This window comes from Zootoca vivipara, chromosome Z1 (assembly GCF_965207765.1).
Source record: "Zootoca vivipara chromosome Z1, rZooViv2.hap1.1, whole genome shotgun sequence".
In the NCBI taxonomy this organism is placed as follows: Eukaryota; Metazoa; Chordata; class Lepidosauria; order Squamata; family Lacertidae; genus Zootoca; species Zootoca vivipara.
This window is the reverse complement of record NC_142583.1, coordinates 70,149,461-70,164,527: the sequence shown is the minus strand read 5'-3', so window position 1 is coordinate 70,164,527 and position 15,067 is coordinate 70,149,461. Positions and strand designations below refer to the sequence as shown.

At 47.1% G+C, this 15,067-nt stretch overlaps 1 protein-coding gene across 2 annotated transcripts in view; it reads left to right on the top strand.

The window, feature by feature from the left end:
* SLC4A11 (solute carrier family 4 member 11) overlaps nucleotides 1–15,067 on the top strand; it is a 144,409-nt gene that overhangs the window by 51,736 nt on the left and 77,606 nt on the right. For both annotated transcript variants that reach the window (XM_035101166.3, XM_088661156.1), the window contains exon 3: nucleotides 2,476–2,628. In XM_035101166.3, the coding sequence (XP_034957057.3) occupies nucleotides 2,476–2,628 (153 nt within the window). The remainder of the gene's footprint in view (nucleotides 1–2,475; nucleotides 2,629–15,067) is intronic.

Sequence of the window (15,067 nt, the reverse complement as noted above, 5' to 3'; positions counted from 1 at the left end):
CTCAGCCCTTGCTTTTTCTCCGCAGGACCAATTGCAGTCATCAGCAGTCGTTAACAGCCATCTACAGGTTTACCACTCCCATCAGCCCATCACCCATTCCCCCCACCCTCTGTATATACATAAGGGTCTGACTCTTCTGTTTCAAGTGTATCTGACGAAGTGTGCATGCACACGAAAGCACATACCAAAATAAATACTTAGTTGGTCTTTAAGGTGCTACTGAAGGAATTTTTTTTAACAAGGTGTTACCTTTTGACCCTGGGCATCGCCTTGCTATTTCATGCTACGGCGGTACAGAAATCTTTCTCTAAATAAATCACCTTTTTTTTGTTATTTCCTTTTTGCACCCCACCTTTCCTCCAAGGAGCTCAGCTGCACGGTGGTAGTTCTTGTGTTCCACCCACATTTTGCCCTCCCCTAACCAAAGAACAAACAGAACCTCGCATTGTTTAAAAAGTAGGTGACGCTTGAAACATTAGCTCGCTTTCCCCAGGAGTGATTGTTTATGAAAAAGCCCGCGAACCTCCTATTATTAGAGCAATTGCATGTCACAAGGGCTGCTAATCCTTTAGAGCCAGTTCACTGCGGCATGTCTACATCAAGCCAATAATTTGTGCTTGCAAGAGGTTAAAGAAAGTGAGCGAAAGAGAAACGCTGCTAATTAATTTAATCCAGCTGGCAGTCTAGGTGCGATGCTTCACCCCCTGGTTTCATTTTTGCAATCAAACCCCTTTGTGTCCGTATCATCAAAATTCCTGGTCGTTCTCATTCTGGCTGGTTTGGGATGCTGTGGCACAGTGCGTGCTCTTAAGAGGAGCTGCCTGTTTTGCATTAGACCAAATACCCATCTCCTCCAATCGCCAGTGAGATGCACATATACAAGTGAAGTTTCCCCCCTCACCTGTCTTTCAAAGCCATCTCAGCTGGAGGCTGTCTCCGTCTCCTTTTTGCAGCAGCAAATGCCAGTATGCTGAACATGCGTTGCATGATGTAATAGGAGCGAGTGGGAAATGTTGAAACGAAACCTTCCTGGCGTCTGACGCTGAGCAGCCTAGTTGTCCAAGGAAGTGTTCAGAATCCATCCTGAAGATGGCAGGACAGCAGCCTTCAAAGGATGCTTGCTGTCTTCTGTTTGTCCGAAACCAGATTTCCTTGAGGGCTCCTGCTTAAACGTAGTAGCTATACTGTACTTTGGGGAGGAAGTCAGGTCTGAGTCTGCTGCCCTGGATTCCAAGATGGAAGAAAAGCAATGTGCATATGGAAATACAGTGGTACCTTGGTTCTCGAACGGCTTAGTTAACAGACAAATCGGCTCCCGAATGCCAAAAACCCGGAAGTAAGTGTTCCGGTTTGCAGATGTTTTTTGGAAGCTGAACGCAGTTTCCGTTTGAGTGCAGGAAGCTCCTGTAGCCAATCGGAAGCCACGCCTTGGTTTTTGAACGGTTTCGGAAGTCGAACGGACTACCGGAACCGATTAAGCCCGAGAACCAAGGTTCCTCTGTCAATAAATTATTTGTGTGAAGGAAGTTCCAGGTTCAGTTCAGCTCAGAAGGATGAAGGTTGCAGGTGATGTGGAAGACTCTAGAAGACTTGGAGAGGCACTGGCAGAATGCTCTCAAGGCTGGGCTGGACACCCAAATAGCCTGACCTAGAATAATAGAGTTGGCAGGGACCCTGAGGAGCATCTAGTCCACCTCCCTTGCAATGCAGGAATAGGCAGCTGTCTCTTACAGGGATCGAACCTGCAACCTTGGCATTGTCAGCAGCATGCTTTAACCAACTGAGCTTGCTATAACTGTCCTCTTTTCCCTTGATCTCTTGTGTGAGGGCAAGGGCTGTAGCAAAATGATAGGGCATCTGCTCTGCATGCAAAAGGTTCAATCCCTGCCATTTCCAGATACGGCTGGGGGAAAGACCTGAAACCGCAGAGAGCTGCTGCCAGCCAGTGTGGGCAGTTCTGAGCTGGAAGGACCCATGGCCTGGTTCTGTAGAAGGCAGCTTCCAATGCTCCAACTCCCTTTATAGTGTGCATTTTATTGCATCTTCCTCTTGGACTTTTCCCAAAAGCCTGGAACAATATTTCATTAAAATGTGGAGGCTCTCTGCTTTCTCCCTTCTTTAAGTTTCTAACCCTCTTGACTTCAAGGAGCAATTACAAAAGGCGAGCTCCGGTCAGCCTTTTAGTTGCATGAAGCCAATTTATTGCAAAATAAAGGCAGGTGGGAACGAGCCAGGACAGAATCCACTCTGGTACCTCTTTCTTATTTCTTCTTCCTAAGTCTGAAATTCCTTTGACCCGCTCAGAGAATATGCTTGGAACGTGCCTCGTGGGAAGAATATGGTCCCGCAGAGAGCAAAAATGGCTGCTTTGTTCTGCCTTTGCAAAAACACCTTGAATAGACTTTGCTTTGATTCCCTGATCCCTGAGATGTGTGGCGGAGAGTGAGCAATAAAACAGACTCTCTCTTGTTGCAGGCTACCTTAAGTGTGATACGGACGATGGCTGTGAGAACAAAGAAGAAGTCGGGGGTGAAGAACTTTTTGACACCGTAAATTCCTCAATCGTCTCCGGGGACAGCATCAGGTTCTTTGTGAATGTCAACTTGGATGTACAGCAGAATGTTACAGGTAAGGATGCCACCTGCTTCTTACCTGAGACCATCTTGGTCTCTCTCTCTCTCTCTCTGCCTGGTTTGCACATCACTTTTTAAATTGCAGCTAAGCTGAACGATGGCTTAAAGGTGGATACCATTGTGTTGGTGATGCGGAGAAAATCACCCCTCCTTCCCTGGTCCCTGCCGCTGCCGCCACGCTACTGGCAACTAAACCATGGTTTGATTGAACCTTGTATCTGAGCCCAGGCTCATGGTTTGTCTCTCTCCCAACAAGCCTGAGTTTGGATGTTAACACTAAACCAAAACACGTCTCAACTCCAAGTAGCCGCTGTAATCTTCTCCCCGTGCACCAGCAGGCTGTGCATTCACCTTTAAACCGTAGTTAAGCTTAACCATGGTTTACAGTGTTGTACGAACAAGAATGGGGCCGTTTCTCATTTTGCACAAGGCAGTCGTCTTGGCACATGTTAGAAGACTTGATTGTGTGACGGCGCATGAGTGTTCAAAAGGGGAAGACTCTTTGGGGTGTGTTTATTGAACTCAAACAGGAATTGGCCTCACTTCTGTAGGTGTGACCATGCGACTAATACAAGTTGCACCGAGACTGGGTGGACTAGCCTAAGCAGAGGGAGAGACAGGGCTAAAGAGGCTGCGCTTACTAAAATATCCTTTTCCTGGCACACTTGGAAAAAACTTCCATCTTCCCAGAGAGAGATTTGTAAAAAGTTGGGAAACACTGAATTAGCTTCAAAAAGTGTTAAGACTTAACAGAACGATCTCCCCCCCCCAAAAAAAAACACCTAAGGCTACAGATGGATGTCTGTGGCATCCTGCTGGGAGTCCATTTTGAAGACACGGGCTGCTTTCTATTTGCAGAAGACATGGACAGTTTTTGTTTGAAACTCTGTTTACGTGCACATTTGTGTCATGTTTCTATACACAACGAGGTTTATAATGGTACAGTTGATCGCATCAGGAGGAGAACAAAGCACGGGCACAACAGAGGCGCAAAGAGTCGTCTGCATCATTTTTACAATACCTAATTTCCCCCATAACATCCCGCTTGTCTTCGCTTCCATCTGCGCTGTTTGCTGACTGTGTTAGCCCAACAGCAGGTGCCTGAGCTTCTGGGAAATCTCGTTCCGTGCCAGGGGTTGTCAAACATTTTGGGCCTACGGATACATTTCCAGATGGGAGAAACTGTTGTGAGAATTGCACACACACACACACACACACACACACACACAAACACTGCAACCAAGCACACACCACAACCTCTTCAGTTGCCTGCAACAGAATGCTGCCTTCCAGCTTAATTTCGGCAAGAGGAAAGGCAGGGCAAGTGGGCACCAGGAAAGGCCTCTGCAGATGTGCCCTTGGGCATCACATTGGTAACCCCCATTTGAACCCCTGGTGCCAGTCAGCTAGATGCCCCAATGGCCTGGTTCAGTATAAAGCACTCCCTTTGTTCTTAAAATTGAAAGAAAAGGCTGTAGCTGTCAGGAGCAGGTCAGCAAGAAATCACACAGCGTCAGTGAAGTTAACTGTTTACTCACGGAAACAAGGTTGATGCAGGAGGTCAGGCCTAGTGAGCTCAGCAACTCGAATTGGTAGATCTTGCCCCTGTTGTGGAGACTGAAGATCCTCGCCTTCCCACTGTTCCCTAAGTCTCCTCCTTTCCAAGCAATCTTGAGACTATGCCGCCATGACTGAATTTGCTCCTCCTGCTTCATACCTCTTCCGGTTCTGGGAGACCACTGGGGAGGGGAGCTGGTTGCAGCAGGAAGGGGAGACTCCCTGGATTCTTCAGCCTCATCTCTGCCTCTTGGCCCCACCCCCATTCTCCAAACTTTGCTTTTGCCTCTGATTCTGGACTGCTCTCTGTCATAGACTCTCTCAGCTCACGAAACCCTGCTGCCTCTTCTGACACCTCTTCCCCCCAGACTGCCTCCCTCTTCTCCCTCCGATGCGTTGTCGACCCACCACTAATCCCCTGGCTCTGAACTTTCTTCCCCCGGCAATTCCCAGCAGGTGCCTCCCTTCCCACTCCTCTGCCATCCAGACAGTTCATGACAGTAGCTCAGTTGGAAAACTGCTGCCAGTCAATATAGGCCACACTTGAGTTAAATGGACCAGTGCTCTGATTTGCCATAAAGCACTTTCGTATGTTTCTGTGACACTGTGTAGCGCATCTCTCTCATAGAATCATAGAGTTGGAAGAGACCACAAGGGCCATCCAGTCCAAACCCCTGCCAAGCAGGAAACACCATCAAAGCATTCTTGACATATGCCTGTCAAGCCTCTGCTTAAAGACCTCCAAAGAAGGAGACTCCACCACACTCCTTGGTAGCAAATTCCACTGCCGAACAGCTCTTACTGTCAGGAAGTTCTTCCTAATGTTTAGGTGGAATCTTCTTTCTTGTAATTTGAATCCATTGCTCCGTGTCCGCTTCTCTGGAGCAGCAGAAAACAACCTTTCTCCCTCCTCCATATGACATCCTTTCATATATTTGAACATGGCTATCATATCACCCCTTAACCTTCTCTTCACCAGGCTAAACATACCCAGCTCCCTAAGACGTTCCTCATAAGGCATCGTTTCCAGGCCTTTGACCATTTTTGTTGCCCTCTTCTGGACACGTTCCAGCTTGTCAGTATCCTTCTTGAACTGTGGTGCCCAGAACTGGACACAGTACTCCAGGTGAGGTCTGATCAGAGCAGAATACAGTGGTACTATTACTTCCCTAGATCTAGATGCTATACTCCTATTGATGCAGCCCAGAATTGCATTGGTTTTTTTAGCTGCTGCATCACACTGTTGACTCATGTCAAGTTTGTGGTCTACCAAGACTCCTAGATCCTTTTCACATGTACTGCTCTCAAGCCAGGTGTCACCACTCTCTCTCTGGCTAGGTTGCCCTTCTCCGTCTAGGGAGAAACCACCTTTTGGCTCTTCTGTAATAGTTTCTGCTACATTTCTCTCCCACAAACTGCAGTGTATATCTTTCCACCCTTCTCCTTGCAACACGAGGCGCTTTCTCGCTGCACCTTGAGTTACGCTGACAATGCAATAAGCCCGACGGCCCCCGGGGGGGTTGGGTGGGGAGGTGGATGCAGGGCGAGGCGAGGCAAAATTAGGGGCAGCTAAATTTAGCACCTTCCCGTCGGGGTGTGCATGGAGGAATGCCAGAATGTCTGCCTGCTCATTGTGCCCCCGCTGTGTCCGTGTCTTGCTATTCTGTTTACGCAATCGATTGTGCCATTATTCGCCTCTCTGCTATTTGAAAAATCCTGCCCTTGTGAATTAGCATTGTTCGACTGCAGAGGAAAAAACCCTCGCCGGAATGAATAGAGGATGCCGGCCCCTTGCTCTTAGCCTTCCCCGGCTGGTCTAAGGCCGTTTCCCTTGCTGCTTTCGGAAGCTACAAGTTACGTGACTCCCATCACCTGCTAAACCCAAACATGGATCGTATAATGCTTGGACCACAGCTGTGAGGCGTCTGTCTTGCAGTGCAGAGAAGAGTCCGGCTGCCGGATCAGGCCAAAGGCCAGCCAGATGCCGTGATGGAAAAACTCTGAGCAGGACCTGAGCACTGCCTGGAACTGCCTGGCTGTTAACATTGGACAGGCACCTTTGCTATGCTGTTTTACGACTTCTTCTAAAAATGTCGCTCCATGCCAGGAAGGCTACCCAGACACATCATTTAGTTATATATACACTACTGATTTCTATCTGTGCATCATAGATGGTCTCTTTATATACCCTGCCAAGAGATGTACAGTGGAACCTTGGTTCTCGAACTTCATCTGTTCCGGAAATCCAATTGACTCCCAAAACCATTCAGAAACCAAGACGTTGCTTCTGATTGGCTGCGGGAGCTTCCTGCACTCAAGCGGAAGCTACGTCGGACATTCAGCTTCCGAAAAATGTTCGAAAACAGGAACACTTACTTCCGGGTTTTTGGCATTTGGGAGCTGATTTGTTCGTCAACTAAGCCATTTGAGAACCAAGATATGACTGTATTTCTTTTTGATTAAGCAGTTTGCAAGTTTCCCCAAGTGAATAACAACAGTGCATGAGAGTGGGGGGCACACTTTGGAGAAGGTGCAGGTCTAGAAACTGACAATCCGTTCTCCAAAACGGAGACCAACTTGAATAAAATATTGCGGGGTGCAGATAAGCCCCGCCCCCCACATCATTGATCACAAACCTTTTGAATGGCAATGCCCATCAATCTGGGGGAGGCTTGGACCCTCACCAATATTTTATTGGTGGGGCTGAAAGGACCTCAGTCCCTACGAGTTGGCTCATGTGCTCTAAAATATCACGTTACCCTTCCTGTTACTCTTCTTCCTAAACTCTGCTGGGCTCTTAGGGCTGCTGGTAAGGGCCATTCCATATTTTGTCTTGGTCTTGTGGATCTAGGGATCTTAGTGGACCACAAGCTTAGCACAAGTCAACAGTGTGATCCAGCAGCAAATAAAGCTGGTGCTATTCTAGGCTGCATCGACAGGGCCAAAGGAAGTACTGCTCTATTGTGCCTTGGTCAGACCACACATGCACTATTGTTTCCAGTTCTGGGCGCCACAATTGAAGAAGGATGTGGACAAGCTGGGACATGTACGGAGGTGGCCAACCAAGGTGATCAAGGGTCCGAAAACCAAGCCTGATAAGGAACGGTTGAGGGAATTGGATATGTTTAACCAGGAAAAAAAAGGAGACCGAGAGGCATCTCAAGCGTTGTCACTTGAGAGAGGGAACAAGCTTGTTTTCTCCCACTCTGGAGGGTAGAACTCGAACCGAAGGCTTCAAGTTACAAGCAAGGAGATTTTGACTAAACATCGGGAAGAACGTTCTGGTGGTAAAGAGAGAGTGGAACAGACTCTCTCGCTCACCGGACCAAAGACTTTGTTTGGGGTTCATTGGCCAAGTGCTCACATCCATCATTTGATGGAAGGGAGAAATTCCTACTTGAAGGTTTGGTATCGCTTTGATAGCAATTTCTTGGGAACGGTTTGCACAGAAGCACTGCACGTATCAGAGACTCGCTTCGAACAACGAAGTGTTAAATAAAATTTGAAGCCCTCCGCTCTCTATGCACGGGCTCGTAGGTATGATTCATGCAACCTCATTCTCCAGAAAGCTGTTAAAATATAAATTTCTCTGGGTGTTAGTGCTTCCTAGAAATTGCGCGACACACTTAGTTTCTAAAGTATCTCTTCCAAATCATTATGCACTGTAGAAGAGCAATTTAAAAATGCAATGCATTCGAATTTAATCTAAGCACACAGGCTGTTCAAATATTATTGTTGTTGCCCATTAGACTGCTGCTGCCACATTCTGAAATTAATGATTAATTGAACTCCACAGCTGCACACAAATGTGTCCCAGTTTCCTGCAAAAACTGGCAATTTTGGTTGAGGTAGGAAGGCTAAGGCCTGTTAAGGGTTGTCCATTTTGGTGGTGGCTGATTTCTCCCTTGGCTATATTGGTCCATGGATGTCCCAGCCAATCAGGGAACATGTCAAAATACTACATAGCCAATCAGATTTGATCCGCAAGATGATGCAGCTAACAGCAAGTGAGGGCAATTGCAATAATTAAACGTTTTCACAAGGAGTGCTGAAACATTGCCAGAGGCAGACATTCTTTTTTGGCGTGATTGACACCATTTGTCAAAACGAAACGAAACATCTTGCTTTGCTAATCTTTAAATGCTAAATTTTTATCTGTGCTCAGGAGGCATGTCTAGTTTTTGCTCAGTGCTTAGTTCTCGTGTCTGAGAGGTGCTTTTGGTATACTGCAGCAAGCTGGCACCTAGCTACCCCCAGGCTGAATATTTTTAAATACCAAAATAAATGAAAACATAAGAAGGGTCCCCATCTGTCCTGGAGAGAAGTGACTAGTGGGGTTCCACAGGGTTCTGTCTTGGACCCAGTCTTATTCAACATCTTTATCAATGACTTGGATGATGGGCTTGAGGGCATCCTGAGCAAGTTTGCAGATGACACCAAATTGGGAGGGGTGGCTAATACCCCAGAGGACAGGATCACTCTTCAGAATGACCTTAACAGATTAGACAACTGGGCCAAAGCAAACAAGATGAATTTTAACAGGGAGAAATGTAAAGTACTACACTTGGGCAAAAAAAATAAAAGGCACAAATACAGGATGGGAGACACCTGGCTTGAGAGCAGTACATGTGAAAAGGATCTAGGAGTCCTGGTAGACCACAAACTTGACATGAGTCAACAGTGTGATGCAGCAGCTAAAAAAAGCCAATGCAATTCTGGGCTGCATCAATAGGAGTATAGCATCTAGATCAGGCACCCCCAAACTGCGGCCCTCCAGATGTTTTGGCCTACAACTCCCATGATCCCTAGCTAACAGGACCAGTGGTTAGGGATGATGGGAATTGTAGCCCAAAACATCTGGAGGGCCGAAGTTTAGGGATGCCTGATCTAGATCAAGGGAAGTAATAGTACCACTGTATTCTGCTCTGGTCAGACCTCACCTGGAGTACTGTGGGGGAGGATAAGAGTATTCAGAAATATGACCTGAGTCTGCCTCTCAGGTTTCTGGGGCCACTTCCATGTCTTAAGAGCAAAGGTGGATTCGTAGAACCGTGTGAAATTTTATGTGCCTGAGAAGTTACTAGTCCTTAGGAAGGTATCTGTCGAGTCTGCAGGTTTGTGATAGCTTTATCGTTGGAAGGAAGTAGCTCTGTGTATAGTAACTACTACAACATTCCAGCAGAATGAAAAATACAGGGAATTACCATAGATCTGAGCGTTTTTGCTCAAAGGTAGGAGAATAACACATAGGGACCCAGGTGGCGCTGTGGTTAAACCACTGAGCCTAGGGCTTGCTGACCACAAGGTCGGCGGTTCGAATCCCTGTGACGGGGTGAGCTCCCGTTGCTTGGTCCCAGCTCCTGCCAACCTAGCAGTTCGAAAGCACGTCAAAATGCAAGTAGATAAATAGGAACCGCTACAGCGGGAAGGTAAACGGCGTTTCCGTGTGCTGCTCTGGTTTGCCAGAAGCGGCTTTGTCATGCTGGCCACATAACCTGGAAGCTATACGCCGGCTACCTCGGCCAATAATGCGAGATGAGCGCGCAACCCCAGAGTCGGTCACGACTGGACCTAATGGTCAGGGGTCCCTTTACCTTTTTAGGAGAATAACACAGCTATTTAGAATCATAGAATTGTAGAGTTCGAAAGGACATCAAGGGTCATCTAGTCCAACCTCCTGCAATGCATCCAAGACAGATAGCCATCCAACCTTTGGAACTTAAGACTCTGAGGGTTGATTCACACATTGTGTCTTTCAGATACAGGGTGTCTGCTGTGGGTAATTCCTGTGCCCTGGACTTGCAAGTGTTTTTCATTGGCCAACTCCCAAGAGACTGCGATCTACTCACAGAGTTAAAAACTGGCAGTGATCTATTCCCTTTTGGGGGGTTCAGGTCAAAGTTGTTGAGCTTTTCTTAGGATGGAAAGCCCTGGTCTTTTTGGGGGGGTTCAGGTCAAATTGTTGAGCTTTTTTACGGAGGAGGAAAGCCCTGTTTTGGGGGGTTGCAGGGCTTTTTTTTAAGGGGAGCGAAAGTTGTTTAGCTTCTTTGGGGAGAGCCAGTGATCTACCACAGACGTCCAGTGATCTACCAGTCGATCACGATCTACCTGTTGGACGTGCCTGTCCTAGGCAACCAGTGCCAGGAGGAAAACACAAGTTATTTGGTGGTGACGCCATTGCTCGTTCCACAGCACAATTTGATTGATTGATTGATGGATTGATTGTATTTCTACTCCACTGTTTAAAGGAATCCCAAAGCAGCTTACAAGCAATAATTAATAATAATAATAATTTTATTTGTATCCCGCCCTCCCTGGCTGAGGCCAGGCTCAGAGTGGCTAACATCATAAAAACAACACAGAATGCATAAAAATGAGACATCAATTAATTAAAATACATCTTAAAATTAATTCAGACAAGTTAAAATTCGGGCAGGTGGCAATTTATCAGGTTGGAATTGAGAGTGGTTAATACTTGCCGGGATCAACTGTTTCCACTGATCATACAAGGACCTGTGAGCAGGTTGGGGGCCGCCTTCGGGCTTGTTTTATACAAAGGAAAGTAAGTCAAGCTGCACCCTGCCCAAAGGCATAATTGGGCATCACAAGTAAAGCCCAAATCATACAAAGCAATAATAAATCATATAAAATAATAATGACTCATATAAAATAATTGACAAATAATCAGTAAAACATTTGCGATTAATAATAATAATAATAATAATTTTTTATTCATACCCCACCCATCTGGCTGGGTTTCCCCAGCCACTCCTGGCGGCTTCCAACAAAAGATTTAAAATACATTAAAACATCAGTCATTTAACACTTCTAAACACTATCAACAAAGCAGCAACTAAAACAATAAGCTAAACATCGCAGTTCCAGCAAAATCCCTATTATACGATTATCAAATCAATATGGGAGTTTCAATGCTGTAAAATAATATCAGCATTAACCAAATAGCAACTAGAAATATTTGTGTGCATACCCAGACACAGAGACACCTGAAATGTCCTTGCCTCGGCCATCTTCAGCTCATTGTACATCTCCTTTAGCAAAATGAGAAGCTGAGTCTGAGGGGCTTTCTGTGGGGAAACTGAAACGTGAGCCCGGGTTCAAATCTCGACATCTCCAGGAAAGGCTGGGAGAGAGCCCTATCTGGAATCCTGGAGAGCTGCTGCCAGTCTGTGTAGACAATACTGAGCAAGATGGGACCAAGGACAAGTCATTTTTTATTTCCCCCGTCTGTGCTCACTCTTTTTACTAGCTGGCTTATTTCCTAATGGCAAATGCTTCTCCGTGCATCTGTGCCTGAGGTCAAAAACAAGAAATAAAAGCTTTTCCTAAATCATTATTATTATTTTCTCGGTGGTAGCAATTTGGTGAAGAGCCAGTTGGAAGGCAGGATGTGGCTTTGTTTAGCTGTAATAATGGGGCAGCCTTTACACTTTTTTGCACACAAACACCCACCTTTAATAAGGGTTGTCCCACCCTCGACACAATAGACCGTTCCGAGATACTGAATCGACAGTTTCCTGAAAAGCCCTCCAGACGCAACGCAGGCACACCCGGGGCAAACCGTCGGGAAACTTAACCGGCAAGCGAGAGCTTCCAAAATGTGGGGGGGGGGCGAGGGCAGGAGGTGGGTCCCACTGCTAAGATAATTTTTCCCCCCTGAAAGGAGGGGTTGCATGGATTTAAGAAGGAGCCCAATCTGGCGGCGCCAAGGAATTCCAGAGAGAGAGCCGTCCAGAGACAAGTGGTCTGGGACTACATGGGTATCACTCTGCATACAATAGTTGCATTTCCTCACATTAATAGCAAAGCCCTTTTCATGTCGCCAGGCACAATGCCGGCCCCACGAGCTCCATCTGATAAATCCTATTTTAGAAACCCTGATGTCAGGGTGGGATGCCGGCCACTTGAGCGCTTCCGACTCCGAGAATGGAAAATGGATGCGCCAATTGTGTTCCCTGATAGGCTATGCCTCTTGTCCGTGCTTCCTGGTTGACAAGGGCAGTTTGAGAAGGGGAAAAAAAAAGAATTTAAATGTTTCTTAGGAACTTCGCTTGCCCGCCTTAAAAGCCTTTGGAACGCTTGTGCGCAATTCTCGCATGCAGTTTTGAGCTCAGAGGCCGGAGGGTTTTGTTTCAGATGGGCCAGGGTAAACCCCGAATGAGCAAGGGGAAAGTCAAAACGGTCTGCTCTCTGTAAAGTTTTCAGAAGAGGCTGCCGTGTATATGGGGAGGCCGGGCGCTGCCCTGGTCTAGAGATTCCTTCCAGTGCTCAAATAAGGCAAGCTCTGGTCTCAGGGTGCCCATGTGTCCTCCTTTGCAGAGGGCAGTCCTCTGTTTGAATGGCTGCCAAGGGAATAGTCTTCTACCGGAAGCCGTCCCCTCCTGCGATAGCTGCCCAGGACAAGTCTGGCTTTAAGGGACCATGGTGGAAGTTTCTCATCTATTGCAAGCACCTCGACACCCGACCGAGCAGGGATGCGGGCAACCTGGGTACCATATTCCTTCTCTGTGGTGAGATTCGTTGCATTTCTTTTTAAGTTGCAATTACAGTGGTACCTTGGTTCTCAAACGCCTTGGTGCTCAAACAACTTGGAAGTAAGTGTTCCGGTTTGCGAACTTTTTTCGGAAGCCGGGCGTGCTCCATTTTGAGTGTTGCACTTCCGTTTTGAGTGCCACACTTCCATTTTGAGTGCTACGCTGAGGTCTGTCTGTTTTTGCTATTTATTTTGCGTTTTTGAGCATCAGCTGCTGGAGACCACAGGATCTGGGAGTGGTCTTGCGGGCAGGCCCTCCTTGCGTTTTCTAGCATCGCCTGGCAGGTCCACCCAAAACGGTCTAAGTTTAATTGCCCCTGAGCCTCGTATACACTTCAGAATGCAGGTGCTCGATGCACATTGGAGCATGGGATTTTTCCCCTTCCCTGTCTGACAGAATGAGCACGTTATTGTGGGGTGCGATGAAACCTGCGGCTTCCAGGGGGTTGGAAATCTCAGCCCCGCCTGCTCTGCCGCTGGGTGAGAAGTGAAATAGCCACGGCTCAGGGGATGCAGCGGGTTCCTTCGATGAGAAAGCGAAAGGGGCTGCTGTTTTTGAGAACTGGCGATGGCAACACAGCCGTCTCTTTGGCACACATGCAAAGGAAAGAGCTCAGCCAGGCTCAGCGAGGGACCCAAAAGGGCGATGGAAACCTTATTGGATTTTCACACCTCCTTCAACATAACATGGGCTTCCAGACACCTGCTTATAAGCTCTCCGGGGTTTGGCAGAGGTTGTAATTTCTTGGGATCCCATTTGTTTCTCTCCCTTGCCACATGTTGCTGGCATCTGCAGCAGGTCTCAGCCGCATCCCTGATATATATATATATATATATATATATATATATATATATATATATATATGAATCATAACGAGGTGGTCTTAAAAGCTCAGAAAAGGCAAAAGAGATGAACTCAACACAGACCAGTTTTTGGTCCCCCCCCCAGATTTAGGTGTGAGCTATTTACCTATTTTTAAGTATGATTCCAATTAGGTATTTGTGTTTTCTTTCTGCAAATAGGAACAGATGACTAATCCTGACCTAGGAGAGAGATCCTGGGTAGAAATCTCTTAACAGCTTGCTCGGCTCCAGTAATGAGAGCTGCTTTAGAAGTATGAAAACAGGCAAAGAAAAAAAGTTATGGCATCAGTTGTATAATGTCATCAGAGCTAAGCAGCTCTTCACTGCATCTCAAGTGTTTTAGAGTATATCTTGCACCCCTTGAATCACCTGGCGCCCTCCAGGTATCTTGGACCAGAGCTCCCTCCCATCATCCTGGCTATTGGCTGTGTGTGTTGACTGATGGAAATTAGAGTCCAGAACAGTTGAAGGGCACCATGTTGGGGAAGCTGGCTTTAGCAATCTTCAGCACAGCCCTGTAAGGCGGGGCAGGCTGCATTAGGAATACGTGCGTGCGCAGTTTAGGTACCCCGGGACACTCGGTGTTTTGCCTTGGTGGAGAAGGTGTTTGTGATGCAGAAGCTGTGATAAGGGGACAGCTCAAACAGCCTTTGTCCATACTCATTCATGCTCGCCTCCCAGCCAGGAAGAGGTCTTCGCAATCTGTGACTAGGGTTGCCAGACTCAATAGAGGACAGGACTTCTTCTGTGCCTTGATTTGCCCTGCTCTCTTTTGAGTCTGGAAACCTTAAAGAGAAACCAGCAGACCCTTTGCTTGGAAATTAAACAAAGGGTCTGCTGGTTTCTCTTTAAGGTTTCCAGACTCAAAAGAGAGCAGGGCAATTAAAGGCACAGAAGAAGTCCTGTCCACTATTGAGTCTGGCAACCCTATCTGGGACCGTCCTGGAAGCCTGGTCTACTTCCTCGTGGAACTGGTCCTTGGTTTGTGCATCGGAGCACATAATGGGTGCATGGATGCTCAAAGTGTTGACCGGACCAGAGGTGGTTGCGAGGCGGAGGGAAAGCAACCGTTCTGAGCCCTTGGTCGGCGGTTCTTTCACAGGCAGAAGGGAGCTCCTCACTGCATGGCTCTGCTGTGCCTCCCCAGTTGGAGGCATCAGTGTTCCGGAATACCAGTTGCTGGAAGTCACAGATTCTGTGCACAGATTCTGCTTTTTGGGGTTCCCTAATGAGGCATCTGGTTGGCCACTGTGAGAACAGGATGTTGGACTAGATGGACTATTGGCCGGGTGATGATGATGAAAACGATGGCGATGATAATAATAGTAATAAGGATAAGAGTTTTTTTGTATGCTACAGCAGCCGCTAGAATACTGGTGGCCAAAAACTGGAAGAGTGAGGAGACTCCTTCAATCTCAGAGTGGCAAATCAAATTTTGCGAATATATTGAACTAGTCAAGAT